The sequence below is a fragment of the Acomys minous genome, assembly GCF_964271855.1.
Source record: "Acomys minous genome assembly, chromosome: 1".
NCBI classification, from domain to species: Eukaryota; Metazoa; Chordata; class Mammalia; order Rodentia; family Muridae; genus Acomys; species Acomys minous.
The window spans coordinates 18,768,441-18,785,906 of NC_140483.1; the positions used below are offsets into that span (position 1 = coordinate 18,768,441).

At 43.6% G+C, this 17,466-nt stretch overlaps 2 protein-coding genes across 3 annotated transcripts in view; both read left to right on the plus strand.

The window, feature by feature from the left end:
* Positions 1 to 5,941: 5,941 nt before the first annotated feature.
* The window catches only part of OPN3 (opsin 3), a 31,242-nt gene continuing 19,717 nt past the window's right edge, over positions 5,942 to 17,466 (plus strand). Inside the window, exons 1-2 of one of the 2 annotated variants that reach the window (XM_084792824.1) lie at positions 5,942 to 6,514; positions 10,112 to 10,250. In XM_084792824.1, coding sequence (XP_084648950.1) covers positions 6,148 to 6,514; positions 10,112 to 10,152 — 408 coding nt within the window. In that variant the 5' untranslated portion in view covers positions 5,942 to 6,147 and the 3' untranslated portion in view covers positions 10,153 to 10,250. Of the gene's footprint in view, positions 6,515 to 10,111; positions 10,251 to 17,466 lie in introns of those variants that run through there. The other variant, XM_084792823.1, reaches the window with a different exon arrangement.
* On the plus strand, positions 10,441 to 16,277 carry CHML (CHM like Rab escort protein; the record flags this gene model as incomplete). The annotated part of the gene is made up of 1 exon (XM_084792682.1): positions 10,441 to 16,277. One exon carries the CDS (start codon positions 10,441 to 10,443, stop codon positions 12,304 to 12,306), a length of 1,866 nt encoding a protein of 621 aa, XP_084648808.1. The 3' UTR covers positions 12,307 to 16,277.

A 17,466-nucleotide genomic window follows, 5' to 3' on the forward strand; every position in this document is an offset into this window, starting at 1 on the left:
ATCATCTGTCTTATTTGACACAAATAGAGATATTTTTAGAAGCCGTGGAGAATAAAAATGTTTCTTTTTCCCTTTATGCATTTACCTTGAATTAAAATACTAAAAGGAGCCAAGGATATGGAAGGCATCTTTGTGGGGAGAATTTTTCAAGAGAAGCCAGTTGAAGAAGAGGCCTTTCTGCTTCTCTTCTCCATTGATGCTAATTAATTAACAGCCATCCCACCTGGTCAGGGCAGATGAGATAGGTGTGGCTAAGAGCCCCAAGGAGGAGAGAGAGGAATCCTGGGAAGAAGAAGAGACCAGAGGAGAAGGTTCCAAGAGGAGAAAGGAAGACTGCCATGAGGATGAAGGAGAAAGACCGGAGGAGGAGGAGAAGGCTGCCATGGGTTAGATGGAAGAGAAGCACATGGCAGGTGTGGATGGAGGTTCGGCCCAGATGAAGAACATTAGCAAGTCTTTGGGATTATGGATGGGAGGTAGCTTGATAGAAGTTATTCAAAGCAGATGGCATGGGATTGAGGCAGGGATCCTATACCTGCCCCACTATGGGAAGTAGTTTAGAGGATTAATGTCTGCCCTGCCCCAGGTTAACTAAGGCTATTTTAAAATATAACAAGTGTCGGTGTCTTAAGTGATTGTTAGCCGGGCCTACTGATAATAATAATAATATAAATCATTAAAAACAATAATATTGCATGATTCTGAGTTCAGAATAGAAGGAAATGGCATTGGGGGCACTTCTGTTTTGAGCAGCAGGCATCCATCCTTCGATCCATCTCTGACTATTAGCTATTAGGGGAGTAAATTTCTATAAACCTGCTACATGGAGAATTGCCTCACTGTATTTATCTTTCTTCCGTTTTTTCTTTAAAGCTTTCCAAATGCTATTTGGCAATATCCAAGGAACTATCTTTCCTACAATTCTCACCCACAACTTCTTGTACTTCCTCATCCATTTCACTCAGCAAATATTTATCAAAACCTCTTTCATGCTATGGTGGTGTTTTAGACAGCAGTGATACAGTAGTGAGCGAAATAGTTTCTTGAACTCACAATCTAATGGCAAAAACAGGCACATACCTGGTATTCCAGAATGTGGCAAATGTTCTGAAGACTGAATAAAGGTGTGTGTACTAGGGTATGTTGGGGGGGCCCAGGGGAAATAAGTTATACTAATAAAAAGATATTCAGCAGAACCCCGCAGGGGAGGTAACAAGCCGTGTGGGTAAATGGCAAGCAGGTGTACAGTGAACCATGGGAATAACGTCCTGGTATCTGCACATGCTCAACACGCCTGAGAAATAACAAAGACTCTAGCAGTGCATAGGTATGTAGGAAGAGAAAGAAAGGCAGGGACACAAGGTTGTTGCAGAGTCACCGGCTAGTGGCTAGATTCAGTAGGACCACAGAGGTGTGTCATAAGGACTTGGGTGTTTTCTCTGAAAGACGTGGAAAGGTCCTGAGCAGAACAGTGGCCTGATAGGACTTGTATGTGAAAACGGTTCTTGCAGAGACTTGGTGAAAATTAAACCAAGAAAGGGAAAGTGGGAGAAACAGAGACTGGTTGAACAGCAGTTTTTGAATAATAATCCAAGCATGAGATGGCAGAGGTTCAGACGGTATGTGGACTGTATTTAGGTTTTCAAACTAAAACATAGCAATTCTTACAAAATGGTTACAAATTTAAATGCTTTCAAGATTATTGGTGATATTAGGAAACTGTTGGTGGGCGTGGAAAGACAGTTCAGTCGTTAAGAGTTGATACCCCCTTTTCCAGGGGACCAGCTCTCAGCATCAAGCAGTTCACAATTGCCTGTAATTCCAGCTCCAAGGGATCCAATGCCCCCCTCTGCCTTCCATAGGCAGCAGCGCACTTACATACGTGAACATATGCGCATGCATGCATTTAAAATGTTTTTAAGTGAAATTATTGTTCACTATATTAGATATTATGTTTTCTGTTCCATTGGTCTTAGTCCATTCGTATTGCTACGATAAAATATGTCACACCGAGTAACTTGCAAACATCATTACTTTTATTCTCACAGTTCTGAAGATTGGGAACAATGCAAGGCTCTCGAAGTAAGTAGTTTGCAAATGCCCATTCCTCTGATGGGCGTTTTCTATGCCCCCTTATGTGATGGTAGGATGTTGTGATAAAATGCCGTGACCAACAGCAACCTGAGAAAGAAAAGGTTTAGTTTGTCTTACACTTCCACAGCACAGCCTATCATTGAAGGAAGTTAGGGCAGGAACTCAACACATGAACCAGGAGGCAGGAACCAAAGCAGAGTCCATGAAGAAGCACTGCTAACTGGCTTGTGTAAAAGTAACTTCTTTAGGCCAGGTGGTGGTGGCGCACACCTTTAATCCCAGCACTTGGGAGGCAGAGGCAGGCCGATTGCTGTGAGTTCGAGGCCAGCCTGGTCTACAAAGCGAGTCCGGGACAGCCAAGGCTACACAGAGAAACCCTGTCTCGAAAAAAAAAAAAAAAGTAACTTTTACTCTCCTGACTCTATTGTCATGTGGGAGGCTTACTGCCTCCTGCTAATCTTGGCCTGGTTCTGAAAGCTTCCAGCCTCTGTAAGATCTAACTTAGACCTAGAATGTTTTCAATCCCCGAGACTTACTGCTTAATAAACTCACCCTTACTTGTTCTTCCTGAGCTCTGGGCTGGCTTGTTCAACTCAGCTGTTCTGGCTCAAACTCTTCTCCCAGCTGACATTTATTTATTGATTGATTTATTTTACAAGTCTAACTTTTTTCTTATAATTTATTCAGATTACATCCCAATAGTTATCCCCTCACTTGTATCTTCTTGTTCCCCACCCTCCCTTTTTCACTCTATTCTCTTCCCCTAGACCTGTGGCAGAAGGGGACCTCCTCCCCCCACCATATGATACACAGAGTTGGGTATATCCCATTATGTCAAATCTTCTCTGATTCATCACCTTCTTATTGAAGACCTCACTCTCAAACATGGGTGCTTCCTTCTGTAAACTAACTTTCCCTTCGTTTTGGATTAAAGGCATGTACCACCGCACCTGGACCTATGCTTTTCTTTACCAGTATACCAGAGCTATACTTGTTCTATACCAGGCTGGTCCTGAACTCAGATCTATTTGCCGCTGTCTCCTGGATTAAGGGCATGTTTGTATTCCAGCTGGATCACACAGACATACAAGATCTTGGGCTGTGATCTCATGCCAGAGCTGCCATGTTCTGAATTAACATTCCTCTACAGCGTGTTCTTCGTGTTTTGCTCAGCCTGCTTTCTTATACAACCCAGGTCTGGACCCTCACACATCTGCCATTAATTTAAAAAAAAAAATGCCCCATAGGCTTTCCTACGATCCAATCTAGTGGAAGATCTTCACAACGAGGTTCCTTGTTCCCCCAAACACTTTAGCTTGTGTCAAGTTGACAAAAAGCAAGTAACCAGAGCAGGGTAGTAGGTCGCTTTACATCTGGCTCACCACAGTCAAACCCATCTCAAGGAAGAAGGCAATGACGAGCACTCCTGGGGAAGGAGGAGTTGTTGGCACTGCTATGTGAAGCCTGTGGCAGGGCTTAGGTTCTTACCAGTGCACAGGCCTCCTGATGACCAGGCACTGCTAGGCTTGTCTGGGTCCCACTGGAGATGATCTGCCGGGGAATACTGCCTGATTGGTTTTGGGAACCATGTCCAAGGATTCCATTTAGCTTTTATGACAGTGCCACCAGAGAGGGACCAAGTCGTCAAACACACAATCCTATGGAGGAAATTGTCCGTTAAACAGTAACACCCACCAGTACATAATTCTGAAATTTATAAGAAAACTTTTATTAACAAAGAAAGTTATATTTGTAGTATCTTGCCTATTTCTATCAAGTCCTCTAAAACTCTTAATACTTCATAGGGCTATAAAAACAATTATCAATGATCAAAATGCTTAAACATTCCCCCCACAGGCTTTTACTCTTTTCATTCATTGTTCTCATTCCTCCTCTGTAGGCATTGTTCTGGACTTTATAGGTTGACACGACAGAGGCCTAAGCACTGCTGCTCACCCACTTCTCCCTGTTCATCTCCTGTTATTCTGTCATACCAGCTTCCTCGTTTTCCTCCAAAGAGCCAAATAGAGTCCCACCTGGTCATGTCTGCCCTATTATTCATAGGGTTCAAATGCAGAGCTGTCTAAAAACCAGCACATTTGCTTTCTCTTTCCTCTATTTTCTCTCTTATAATTATTTATGGCACATACCATCTGGTATCTTACATATGAACCAATTATTATCATCTTCTCTCCCAATACCTCTAGAAAGTGAGCTTTATGAGGAAAAGAGTCCGTGTCAAAGAATGAATGCTTTAGGAAAAAAATACCAGGAGTCTTTCCTTCCTTGATTCAACTAACACTGAAATCTTTCTGTAGAAAGAGTGCTGCGATGAAAACACAGTGGGTACAAAAAAAACTTGTTAAATGGTCATATAGGTCTACAATACAAAGTAAAAACGTTTTTCAGGGAAGATGAGTTTCAAAGGTCTCGTAGATGCTGAGTTCAGGTTAGAAGCCTTTAAAATAAGATCAAGATTCTGAGGGAAAAGCACACTGCCTCTTGGCTAGTGTCCATTGCTCTAGGCTGTCTCTCCACCTAGCCAATTCTTGGGGGATTCAGAGATGCACTACAACTAACATAAGTCGGTGCACATCAATTTAACATTCACAAACCAGTCATTAGTGGCCGCCAGGTTCAAGTGCAGCTCAGAACATCTTCCTCCTGTGTGCAGTTGTTGGGGACACTGCAGCAGAGACAGAATGAGGGCCTAAAGAAGTCACGTTCACAATCTATATTTGACTTGTGCTATATTTTCATCGCTGCTGGGGAAAGGTCCAGTGGAAAATGCATGCTGTTCTAAATATATCCTCTCTATACCTGCTAGATTTAGATCGAAGCCTCGGGGGCACTGCGCAAGAGGTCACCTCTAGTGGAGCGCTTTGGCTGGGTTTGTGTATCAGGATACCCCTACTGCAGAGCAAGAAGGGAAGGGCCTGGCATCCAGAGACAGGGTAACTTAGGTGCCACACCAACGCTATTCCCTTCCTTATCCTAAAGTTCTAAAAGTGGCAGGCATCCCACCTCTCACCGTTTCAGCACACTGTCATAAGCCCTGGGACCTATCTTCCAGCTTTACGGTAGTGGAGTCTCAGCCTGCTGTTTTTTGTTGTTGTTGTTTGTTTGTTTGTTTTTTAACCTCCGTTTTTCTGTTTGTAAGATTGTTTCACTGGCGCCACATAGTTCGTGCTTTTCGGTGTTTTGTTTTCTTTCTATTGAGTGTATGAGGTGGCTGTGGGTGTTATTATAGCTTCCCAGGAAAGGGAGCATTTCATTCAGCACGCTCAACTTAGTTAAGCGCAGGCGTTCATAAATATTTATGAATGGATGAATGCAAAGGTGAATGGCTGAACGGGTGAATGGATATGATACTTTTGAGCCCGTTGAGGGGTAATGGGCTGTGAGGACCCGTTGTGACTAATTTATCTCCGTAAAGGAATTAACTTTCCTTTTTCTGTAAGGCTTTTTCCCGTTTCCACCATTGCTAAAGGGTGAAGGAGGCCGAGCAAGAGCTGCTTGGACTCTGGGACTGGCCTCAGCTGGGCAGGGATGCGCCCCAGTGTTGGGAGGGAAGAAAAGGCCAGCAGCCAGAACTTCAGAGCAGAGCCACAACTCAGAGGGCGGAGTCAGAGGTCCTCTGGGGGCGGGGCCAAGGGTGTGAGTCAGAGGGCGGGCCACCAGGAGATTCCGGGAGGGAGGATCCGCAGGCGGGACAGCCGAAGAGCTCTAGGAGGGCGGGGCCAAGAAGAAGGCCGTGTGGGTGGGGCCGCAGGCCACGGGTGCGTGGCTTTGCACGAGCTCTAGTGGGAGGGACTGCAAGCGCTCCCTAGTGGGGAACGGGATTCACAGGGGAGGGCGGAGCTACGTGCGGTGAGGCGGGGCCTCACTGTTGGAGGGCGGGGCCTCGGGTGCGCGCCGGCTGGGCGGGCCCCGCGCGGCTCTCCCGCACAATGGCCTGAGCGGCCCGCTGAGTGCGAGTCCCACCCCGTTCGCCTCGCCGCCCGCCACCGTGATCACCGAGCCCTCGGCCGCACGGCGCGCCGGCGTCGGGCCATGTACTCGGGGAACCGTAGTGGCGGCCAGGGCTACTGGGAGGACGGGGCGGGCGCCGAGGCCGCAGCGCCGGCGGGCACGCGGAGCCCCGCGCCTCTCTTCAGCCCCGCGGCGTACGAGCGCCTGGCGCTGCTGCTCGGCGGCCTCGCGCTGCTGGGCGTCGGCGGCAACCTGCTGGTGCTGCTGCTCTACTCCAAGTTCCGGCGGCTGCGCACGCCCACCCACCTCTTCCTGGTCAACCTCAGCCTGGGCGACCTGCTGGTGTCCCTGTTCGGAGTCACTTTCACCCTCGCGTCGTGCCTGCGGAACGGCTGGGTGTGGGACGCCGTGGGCTGCGCGTGGGACGGGTTTAGCGGCAGCCTCTTCGGTGAGTCGCCCGGGACGCGCCCTCCTCGCCTCTCAACTTTCCCTGGGTACATCAGCTCTGGGCCTCCGTCCTCCCCGGGATCCTCCTTGATGGCTGGTCGTCACCCACAACTCCCGCTCTCTTCCCCGAGAACCTCTCTTCCTTCGGTCTTCATCCCCAACCCTGTCTCCTACCTTCTCCCAGGAATCCTTCCTTCCTGCTGGTCTTCATCCCCCAAGTCCCGCTTTCCCTCCTCCCGGGGGGTCATCTTTTCTCTCCTCCCCGCCAGTCATCAACCCCAGCTCTCCATGCCTCTGCAGCAGTTCCCAAAGTCTCCCTGCTGCTGGCCACCTTGTGTCCTCTCATCTCTGTTTTTACTTGCTACTGTAGCTCAACTGGGCATTTCACAGTGGCCTTTACACAGGGGGAAGAAATGAGGGCCTGCAGAGTCAAGAGATGCAAGAAAAAAGTCAACTCCTGAAAAGTGGAGGAGGGGACAAGGAAATATTCATTTCATGTATTTAGTATTTGTTTCTCAAAATGATATGTAAAATCGTAAATAACATTTTATTTTATTCCCCTTTAACTCATTAGCAATTATAAGCCGTTGAATGCTTCCTAGGGAAGGAGACTGTATGATTGTTTTTTCCTCTACATAGGTTCTATCAGACCAGAGGTTACAAATGGCTCAGAGAAGTCCAGTTCACTTGTGGTGAATAAATATTTAGCTGGGCAGCCAGTACAGTCAGTTAAAGAAGAACTTGTTGATTTCTTGAAGATTTATATTGAGAATTGACAGGTTGGAGGTTGACTAACAGTATTCTAAGGCTAGGAAAGACTGTGTGTGTGTGTGTGTGTGTGTGTGTGTGTGTGTGTGTGTCCCCGTGCCTGTGTCCTAAGAATTTTGTTTGGACAAAGATTTAAAATAGAGATGGATATTTCTTAAATCTTAAAGTCCATTTTTTTCAAGCGTTAAAACACACTGATAGTTTACTTATTGCCTTTCTCTTGGCACATCTTAGAGAAAAATATCTATGTAATATTTGTCATGATTCTTTTTTTAGTTTTAAAGAAAACAAATTTGGGAGTTATGGTTTTATTTTCTACATTGATTGATGGATAATTTTGATACTTTCCTTTTCTCTGCCCTCTAATAAGCACTAATCTAAGGATTTCCTTTATTCAAAACTATTGAACCTTGAGGAGGGGCTGTGAGGATGTGAGAGGTCATGTGGGCTGACTATGTGACTATCCTCTCTAACTAAAAATGTTTGTTGGGAGGGTTTTTTTTTTTTTTAGGTGGATTAATCTTTAAAGAAGGTGATGTGTCACTGGCTGAGCTTGCAGAATGCCTGGTGTAGGCGACAGGTGTTTTTGTTTGCAGACGTCAAGTCCTTTTTTTTTTTTTCCTGAGAAGGACTTTTCTGTGCTGTAGTGTTTAGTGTCTCCACCTGGGAGTGAGAGAAGCAGCATAGGTTGAGTTTTTCTCATGAGGGTCTGCAGCACCCATCCTGCTCCTCCGCCTCTTGCTCTGCCAGCCCTGGCTTCCCATACCTCTCTCCCCTTTCTTTCCCTTCAGCACTCCTGGTGGGGTCCTTCAGCATCAAAAGAGATTTTTTTTTTTTTGAAAGACTGCTAGAAACATCCACCCCAGTGTGGTATTTTACCTGAGGGCTCCTTTACTCGGGGCATCTATTAGGGCTGTGAATCTTGGCGTTCATTATTCCCGTCCTAAAACCCGAGGTAGATCTTCTGGGGTTAGAGATTAGAAATTAGTCACTGCTAGATTGAGATCACTGCAAAACTTACACCATTCTTAGCAAGGAGAATGTCTTTTCCTGGAATATGCTTCCTGAGTAGGGTGAAGGTTGGAGAAAGGAAAGACACCTCCCCTCCCCTTTTCATCCCCAAGATGACCAGGCTGGCCTTGAACTCACATAATCTGCCAGCATCTGCCTCCCTGAGTGCTGGGATGACAGCCACTGTGCACAGCTGAGAGGAAAACTTTAAATGCTGGAAGTCGCTAGCTGCTTGCACCAGAGCTTTCGTCTGATAGTACAAGAGTGGGCCCTCGGGCTACCTCGTCGTCTGGGCTTTCCTGAGTCAGTCACTCTCCCAGGCTGCCAGTTTCCCCATCTTTGTTTTCCACTCTTGAGCTCTCTGTGCTTAGGGTCATCTATCCCATTTGCTTTGGGGTTTTGGAGACTCCTTTGACATCTATAGGTTAGAAAGTACCTGTGTTTAGTGCTTATAGCCTGTCTGTGCCCTCCTCGCTGCCCCTTCAGCCTTGCTCTATGCCTAATGGAAATACACGCATGTTTACACTTTAGATGTCTTCATAGGTTCTGTGTCCCTCTTTATACTCTGCTAGAAGCACAAGTAAGTAATTCACATATTCCTGTATATATATGCACCAGGCAATTGCTTCATTCTAGGCTCTGGTCCTGGCATCACAGCAAGGGCTAAAAATAAGTACAATCCCTGATAATCTTGGTCAGAGGTTTCTACCAGCTGGGCTTGTTAGGATCACTGTTGCAGTTAAACTGACACGTCAGGCCAGTGACCTAGTAAAACTCATCTAAATTCCAGTGGAATGGTAGATTTTTGCGAATTTCATAATAACCATTCTCTCACTTGCACCTGCATCTACATGTCAGCAGATTTAACAGTAGTGAAAAGTAGAGTAACCAAAGAACACGCACTGCTGCTGTGCGCGATGAGCCATCAAAAGGCTGGCGGTGGGGTGTGTAAGTGTGTTAGCCTGCAGATCTCGAGGTGAGTATGTCCAAGGGGGACAGCTAGCATCACGAGGAATGTATAACCAGCATTGCGGTGGAAGGGAACAGAAGAATCTGTTTTCATTACTTCTTTAGAAATGAAAATAACATACTTAGAAAGATATTCACGGTTTCAGAGACAGTCTGACAAAATGCAAACATTTCCGTATTTAGATGTTATGAATAGATATTACTTATGTTAAAATATCTTAATACAAGAAACCAGGAACTTTCTCTTTTAACTTACACATGTACTTTGATATAGGAAATGTTAATTCAACTATGTTCCCTCATGCCTACCTGCTCTTTTATATACTAGTTATTGAATTAATTCTTTGTAATAGCTGAGTGTCTTGGGTATCTACTGCAGGATCTTTAGGGTAGGTAAGGACGTAAAAATCGTCTATGCTGCTGTTCTGGTGTTACAGACTTTTCTGGCCGTAGCATCTTCCGCACTATGTTGTTATGATCACAACACATAGCATGTTTCCATAAACACAGTAAAGCCACATATATCTTTTAGTCTAAGCTCATGGTATTGCCCAAATATTTTATTAAAAATAAAATAATTGTATAATATTAATTATTTTTTATTTTGGGGGGATATTGTATCTGTGCCTCACACCAGTATTGCCTGACTTCGAGGGAGGGTATATAAAATGCCTTTGGTTCATTTTCAAGAACTTAGAAGAACTGTCGGAAAGCATTTAGTGAGTTGCTTTGGGTAGAGGTTTGTATCCACGTTAACAAGCCAGGCTCCAGTGGATTGGATTTGCTGTTGCATGAAATTGCTTTTATATTATTTACAATTGTGTTCTTTTCTTGAATTTTCTTCTTTCAGAGAAGAGTTCCAGTCACAAATGCGTATGTGATGCATGGTAACGTTTACCGCTAAAGTGAAATGCAGGAATGGAAAGGACACATCCATTTGAGCATTCTCAGACATGATTCCATGCACTTTGTCATGTTTTCCATGCTACTGACTTTCTATTTTTTTAATGTTTAAAAATTGTAACAGTTAAACAGCTTAGAACTTAACCAACTCAGTGTTTCTGAAAGAACATTACAAGTAGAGATTTTTATTATAGCCTAAGTACCACAGAGGAGCCTTCAACCTAGATCCTTACGGAGTTCTTTCCTCAGCTGTGACCTGAAGCTTCAGCGCCTAGCATGGCAGACAAGCTTCCCACGGAGTTTGATGTGGTTATAATAGGGACAGGCTTGCCTGAGTCCATCTTGGCAGCTGCATGTTCAAGAAGCGGACAGCGAGTCCTGCATGTTGACTCAAGAAGTTACTACGGAGGGAACTGGGCGAGTTTTAGCTTTACAGGCTTACTCTCCTGGCTGAAGGACTATCAACAGAACCGTGATGGTGAGGAAGGCATGGCCGCAGCGTGGCAAGACCTGATCGATGAAACAGAAGAAGCCATTGCTCTTCGCAAGAAGGATGAGACTATTCAGCATATAGAAGTCTTCTGTTACGCCAGCCAGGAGTTGGAGGACAGCATACGAGAGACCGACGCTCTGCAGAAAAGTCCCTCCCCAGGGGCATCTGGTACCCTGGCCGACTCTCTGGATTCTGCAGGCTTGCCCAAAGAAGGGCACTCAACGTACTTTACAAGCTATGAAGCGCCTTCTAGACACACAGAGAGAAGTGATGAAGAGCTTTTGCTACCCCAGGCTGATGCAGAGGAATCACTGGAGAAAGGGCAGTGCTGTGGAGATGAACCCGGTGCCCACGCAGCTTCAGATGGAGACAAAGATGACCACGCACTTGTTGTGGAAGACAACACTGAGCAACCAAAGAGAAGTAGGATCACTTACCTTCAAATGGTGAAGGAGAGCCGGAGATTTAATATTGACTTGGTGTCGAAGCTGCTGTACTCTCAAGGATCACTGACTGATCTGCTAATCAAATCCAATGTTAGTCGTTATGCAGAATTTAAGAATGTCACTAGGATCCTGGCATTTCGGGAAGGGAAGGTAGAGCAGGTGCCTTGCTCCAGAGCAGATGTCTTTAATAGTAAAGAGCTCACTATGGTTGAAAAGAGAATGCTAATGAAATTTCTTACCTTCTGTTTAGACTATGAGCAACATTCTGGCGAATACCAAGATTTCACACAGCGTTCCTTTTCTGAGTACTTAAAAACCAAAAAATTAACACCCAACCTTCAACATTTTATACTACACTCAATTGCAATGACATCAGAATCATCCTGTACTACATTAGATGGCCTTAAAGCAACGAAAAACTTCCTTCAGTGTCTTGGGCGGTTTGGCAACACCCCCTTTATATTTCCTTTATATGGCCAAGGAGAAATTCCCCAGTGTTTCTGCAGGATGTGTGCGGTTTTTGGTGGAGTCTATTGTCTTCGCCATCAAGTGCAATGCCTTGTAGTTGACAAAGGCTCTGGAAGATGTAAGGGGATCATAGACCACCTTGGTCAGAGAATAAGTGCCAGCTATTTTATTGTGGAGGATAGTTACCTCTCTAAGGAAACATGTTCAGACGTGCAATATAAGCAGATCTCAAGGGCTGTGCTCATCACAGATCAGTCCATCCTGAAGACGGATTCAGACCAGCAGATTTCCATTCTGATAGTGCCTCCTCTAGAGCCAGGAACCGGTTCCATTCGGGTCATGGAATTATGTTCATCGACCATGACTTGCATGAAGGACAGCTATCTGGTCCACCTGACCTGTTTCTCCTCAAAAACAGCCAGAGAAGACTTGGAACCGGTGGTGAAGCAGTTGTTCGTTCCCTTTGCAGAAGCAGAAGCCGACGGAGAAGAACTCAGAAAACCAAGACTCTTGTGGGCTCTCTATTTTAACATGAGAGATTCCTCAGGAGTGAGCCGAAGCGCATACTGTGGCCTACCTTCCAATGTGTACATCTGCTCTGGGCCTGACTCTGGGCTGGGGAACGAGCATGCCGTCAAGCAGGCAGAGGCACTGTTCCAGGAGCTCTTTCCCAGTGAAGAGTTCTGCCCTCCTCCACCAAATCCGGAAGACATTATCTTTGAAGCTGAGGGTTAGTGAGCAGATTCTCCCAGAGTCAGTAGTGCACTTACCGCCATGCTAGACACCTCAAGGGCAGCAAGAACTTGTAAAGCCCAGAGCACCTTCAACACAAAAACAAACAGACTGCAAACGCCTTCATCCTGGCCTCAAAATACTGTCATTTGAGAGACAGACGCCATCTCTCTACTAAGCGCTGTCCACAGGTTTTCAACACTGAGACACCAGTCCTTGGATAGCTCCGCTAACCTGTCAGCAACTGATTTGTTGGTGACTTAGCTCTGTTGTTTCAGAATTGGCTCCAGGAATCCAGGGTCTTTGAATGTCATTCACTTTATTTTACTTCTGGGTCCTGTGTTAACACTTTTGCTTACCTTAAGGTCGTTTTGCACTCGCTCCTGCGTCTAGATTTTATCATTGTCTACACAACATTAATGCCCAACGACAATTTTAGCTACTGATGCAGCTACTACTGTGGCTGCCATCCCAGATGCATATAGAACACTTAAGTCATAAACTGCATTTTTATATATAGCATGAACACTTGGAGCCAGTGGTAGAAGTAACAGCTATTACAAGGGCCCTGTGATAAGATACAAGCGTCTGTCAGAAGCTTAGCATGATCCTGTGTCTTGGGATTGATACATGTGAATTCACCTGCTTGACTACCCTAGCCTTCTACTTTACAAAATTAGTAACCGGAGAAGCTCATAGTTAAGGGATACATTGCAGTCTGTGCCTGGTGGCACACTCATGTAATCCTGTCATTCAGGAGGCTGAGACAGGATTGCTATAAAGTCCAGGCCAGACTCATTCCAAAACAAAACAACCTCCCCCCACCCCCAAAAAAGAACAGTATAAAGAAAACCAAAGGGACAGTGTTTATTCAGATAATTTCTATAGAGCTGACAACACTTAAAAGAACCCCCAACTCAGGCTAACATAAATTAATAAATTAACTCCAGAAAAGGGTATTCTAGGATAAATGTTTAAAAGTTTCCAGAAAGGAATTAATTCCCCAGGAGGAACAGTGGTGCTTCTTAATGTGGGGTTATAGATGGCTTTAAACTTACAGATAGATGTCCTCATCCAGGCTGCTCAGGGTGAAGCATGCCACCTGGTTGGCTGTACTGCTTAAATAAGCATCAAGAACTGACAGAGGACATGACTGTTACCAAGAATGGGACGTTTCCCCTCCAGAGCCACCTGCCTGCCATACCCCAGCAGTGAAAGCCCTCTGTACTGTGAGACGCGGCATAGTGTGTTAGTAAAATGTGGTCTGAATAGACTCTTACTGCTCTTCAGTGGAGGAAGCAAGGCAAGACATTTAAATGAAGGGCGGCATGCTAAGAGCAGAAAGCCATCAATTGGTCTTACTGTTGGTTTCTTAATATAGTAAAGTGATAAACTTGGGTAGATCTTAAGGTTTAAATCTAGCAGAAATGACCTAAAATAACAGCTAAGAGAATAACAATTCTAAGCTAGGTAAGATGGCAGTGAGAGATTCAAACCCACTCTGTAAAGTCTGTCAGAACCACAGTCTACTCAAGAGACATAAAAAAGAGGCATAGGTGTAAAAGATAAATACAGGTTACAAGAGACAGAGCTGAATGTAGTGGAAATAATGATTAGACTAGGCCAAAGCATTTTTTTAAATAAGGAAGTGAATATATTGCTTTAAATCATCACAAAACAATAAGGTGGAAGTGAGACAAACCAATGGAAAGCATTTAAAAATATAAGGGGCATTATCTAATTTTCTATCAAGTTAGAATGGGCTTGTTGGTAGTTTTCAGGTGTTTAAGAAATAAAGTCATAATGCTGCTTTTCCCCAATTATGTTTTGACTCAGTTAGGGCTCCATTCTAAAAGTCGAACAAAGCCTCTCACTCTGGGTTGGTGAGAGCTGCAAAGTAAAATGCTGGCAAAATAGATAATAACAAACAGAAACAACTGCTTACAGTGACTCGGGGTTAGAAGGCTTGTGTCCAGTAGAGTAGCCGTATATCTGCATGAACAGAACACAGAATAAGAACCCTTAATATTAACTGCACTAACTAGAAACTCACATCTGATTAAATTATGTTTGCTACTGATTTTGTAGGCTTTTCATAATATGATAAGCAACTACTTAAAACTTAACTCAAATTTATATTACGAAAACATTTCTCAAACAGAAATGAGAGGCCTTGTTGCTATTTTTACCTGTATATGCTTGGAAAAAAATTGCCACTGGAATAAAAATGCCAAGACGCAGAAAGAAACCAGTGCAAATATATTCTATTTCCATGGCTTTATAACTTCCTAAACCTATATTATCACATAAATATACTACAAACAAGATAATTTCACAAGTTCCAAGATAAATGCATAGTTTTTTGAAATCTCATTTCTAGAATCTAACAGTGATAGAATTCTAAAAACCATTGCTATTTATATGAGCATCTTTAGAATGTTATGTAGCTATATTAGAGTAATTTAAGAAAGATACTTAACTAGAAGGTTTAATGGAGGAGCTAAATTTAAAATGTGAGTATAATCCCATGAGAGCTATCTCAGCTTAGAGGAAATGCTATAAACACAGGGAGGAGACCTCCCAACATTTATTATTAGTTGTCTGCTCCCAAGGTGATCACTTTTAGCTTCCACTTACCATCAATAACATAGAAATAATATATAACAGAATTATTGCCAGCATATGACATTTGTATATAAGTGGTATTTATTACGATATCATTTGTGATGCGAAGCTTATGCTTTGTGTAATTTGAGAGAACTGTGGTAAATTATCCAAAAAAGTAAGCAGGGAAGGATGCCTTCAGTTATAGAGGAGAAACTATAGGGCTTTGCCTTTCAAGTCCTTAAGACATGATACTGGGCAGCCTATCTAGATGTTCTGTGGTGCTGAGTTCAAGACATTAGAACTAATCAGTTGCCTGGAAAGACATTCTTAGAAGCTTCTCCAAGGAAGACTGGATCAGTACGCAATAGATACCAGCTCCATTTTTCATCTAATAATGAAGTTTATTTGTTAACAAAACTGTTAAGCATAAAAGAAATGACTGCAATTTTTACCCCAGTAATGGTGCCGAGGAATGTTCTGGTAGTGAACACTGACGAGGTAGAGCAACTAAAATTAAAATGAAAACCAAACCAAAACAAGATGAGAAGGTGGAATAAAAAAAATTACTTCTATTGCATTTGTTATTGGGTTTTTGTTTGGTTTTGTTTTGGTTTAGTTTTTTTGTGAGACAGGACTTTTCTCTGTAGCCCTCTTTGTCCTGGAACTCGCTCTGTAGACCAGGCTGGCCTTGAACTCAGAGATCTGTCTGCTTCTGCCTTCTGAGTAGTGGGATTAAAGACCACCACCACCTGGCTTATTTATTATTATTTTTTTTAAGTGGGTGAAAATTCTGTAGGTTTTTTACTCCTCTTGTGCAGAGTATTAAGTGATAGGTAGCAAATGAGGAAAAAGAAGTAAACATAATTCCTTTGATCCTCAAATTAATGTGCATTAAAATAGAGATTAAAGCGATGTTGACTGAGTTCCTACTAGTTGGCATGAGTCCCCACAGTGGCATCCTGTGTTTGTGATCATTTTGAAGAATTACTTAGCAGATTAACCAGACCTTTATAGCAGATACTTTTTATATCACTTTGAGTAGCACATGCCCAGGAGAATACTCAGAATGAACAAGCAAATCAATAAAGCCACTTCTAAAAATATGTTTTAAAGAGCCAGCTGACTAAGAAATGAATACATTTTGGTGTATTGTTGATGCCATTGTAAGCTTACAGAGAGTTAAATGGCATGTGTTAAGATTATGTGTAAACATGTTTCAGAATCAGAAAAGATGTTAGTTTACACCAGAAATTATTGTGTGCTGGTTACATTTGTGTAAAAACTTAGGTCTCTATACTGGACAGAATCAGAAGGCATGTAATTGCAGGTGAATACTTGATCTTTTTGTTTCTGTAAAATATTAATGTGCACAATAAGAATAAAAGATTAACTGGTGAAGTGGTTTGCTTAATTGATTTAAAAAAATACTAATTTCTTGGAAACATGTAAATTCTCCTTTACATTAAATAACAGTAATAAAATTCTAACTGTTAAAAGGTGATCTCCAAAGATGGGTGGCTGGAAGTCTTTGCAGGACTTTGTAAAAAGAAACTTTTGGTGGAGATGGACTTTTACCTTTGTGTCTTTTCTCAGTTGTCTGACTTTAAGAAGTAATCATAGAAATAGTAGATGCATTCCAGTTTGCCAGTGTGAAGATCTTCCAAGGCCCAGCATGATGGCACACACCTGTAATCCCAAAGCTTGGGGGACTGAGGTAAGGGAATTGCTGTTAAGTCTGAGGCCAGCCTGGACTACATAATAAGCCATCCTGGGCTATGCAGACGTCCTATCTCAGGAGCTGGAGAATGAGAATTGCACAGTAATCCAAATCTAAAGTCATACATTACTGTGGAGACTTTAGGTCTGAGAGCTGCGGAGATGAAGCTGGTTCACAGGTATCCACTGAGTGGTTTTACAGGGAGTCTGTTGCCAAGGATACACTCAGGGACTGTGGACACAGGCCAATACTCTCTTCAGTCTGCCTGAGCGATCCAAAGTGACTTTAACTCAACAGTCATCAGCCAAACACCTACCGTGACTGAGTTGCCATCAGTCAGTTTAGGGATTAAAAATGCGAAAGAAATAGGACACAGGACATGGTCTCTACCTAAGAAGCCTGCTGGAATGCTAGCCCTAAGGTAAGGCGGCCTTCCCATTAACAAGCATTTGTGACGTTTTCTGCCCACCACCCTTGCCCTTAATCTGAAAAACGAAAACAACCCTCTCACTTTTTGATGCATGACATTTTGTTTTGTTAGATTTTTCTTTTTAGATTGACGGTTTGTAAGAACATTCAGACTTTTTTTTTTTTTCACGGCATTTTTTATTTTTTTAAGAGGGTACCAAAGCTTTGAGCTACATGGTTGGAAACAGGCTGCTCAGAGACTAAAAGCTGGGTCAGTGAACAGTTGCTGAGGTTTCTTCCATCTAACACTCAGCAGCTTTGTGTCCTGCCTGGAGAAGAGGAAGTACAAGAGACTGAGCCCACAGCACCAGGCCCTGAGTGCTGGGGGAGGTATGAGCATAAACCATGGATGGCAAAGGCAGACTGTGAAT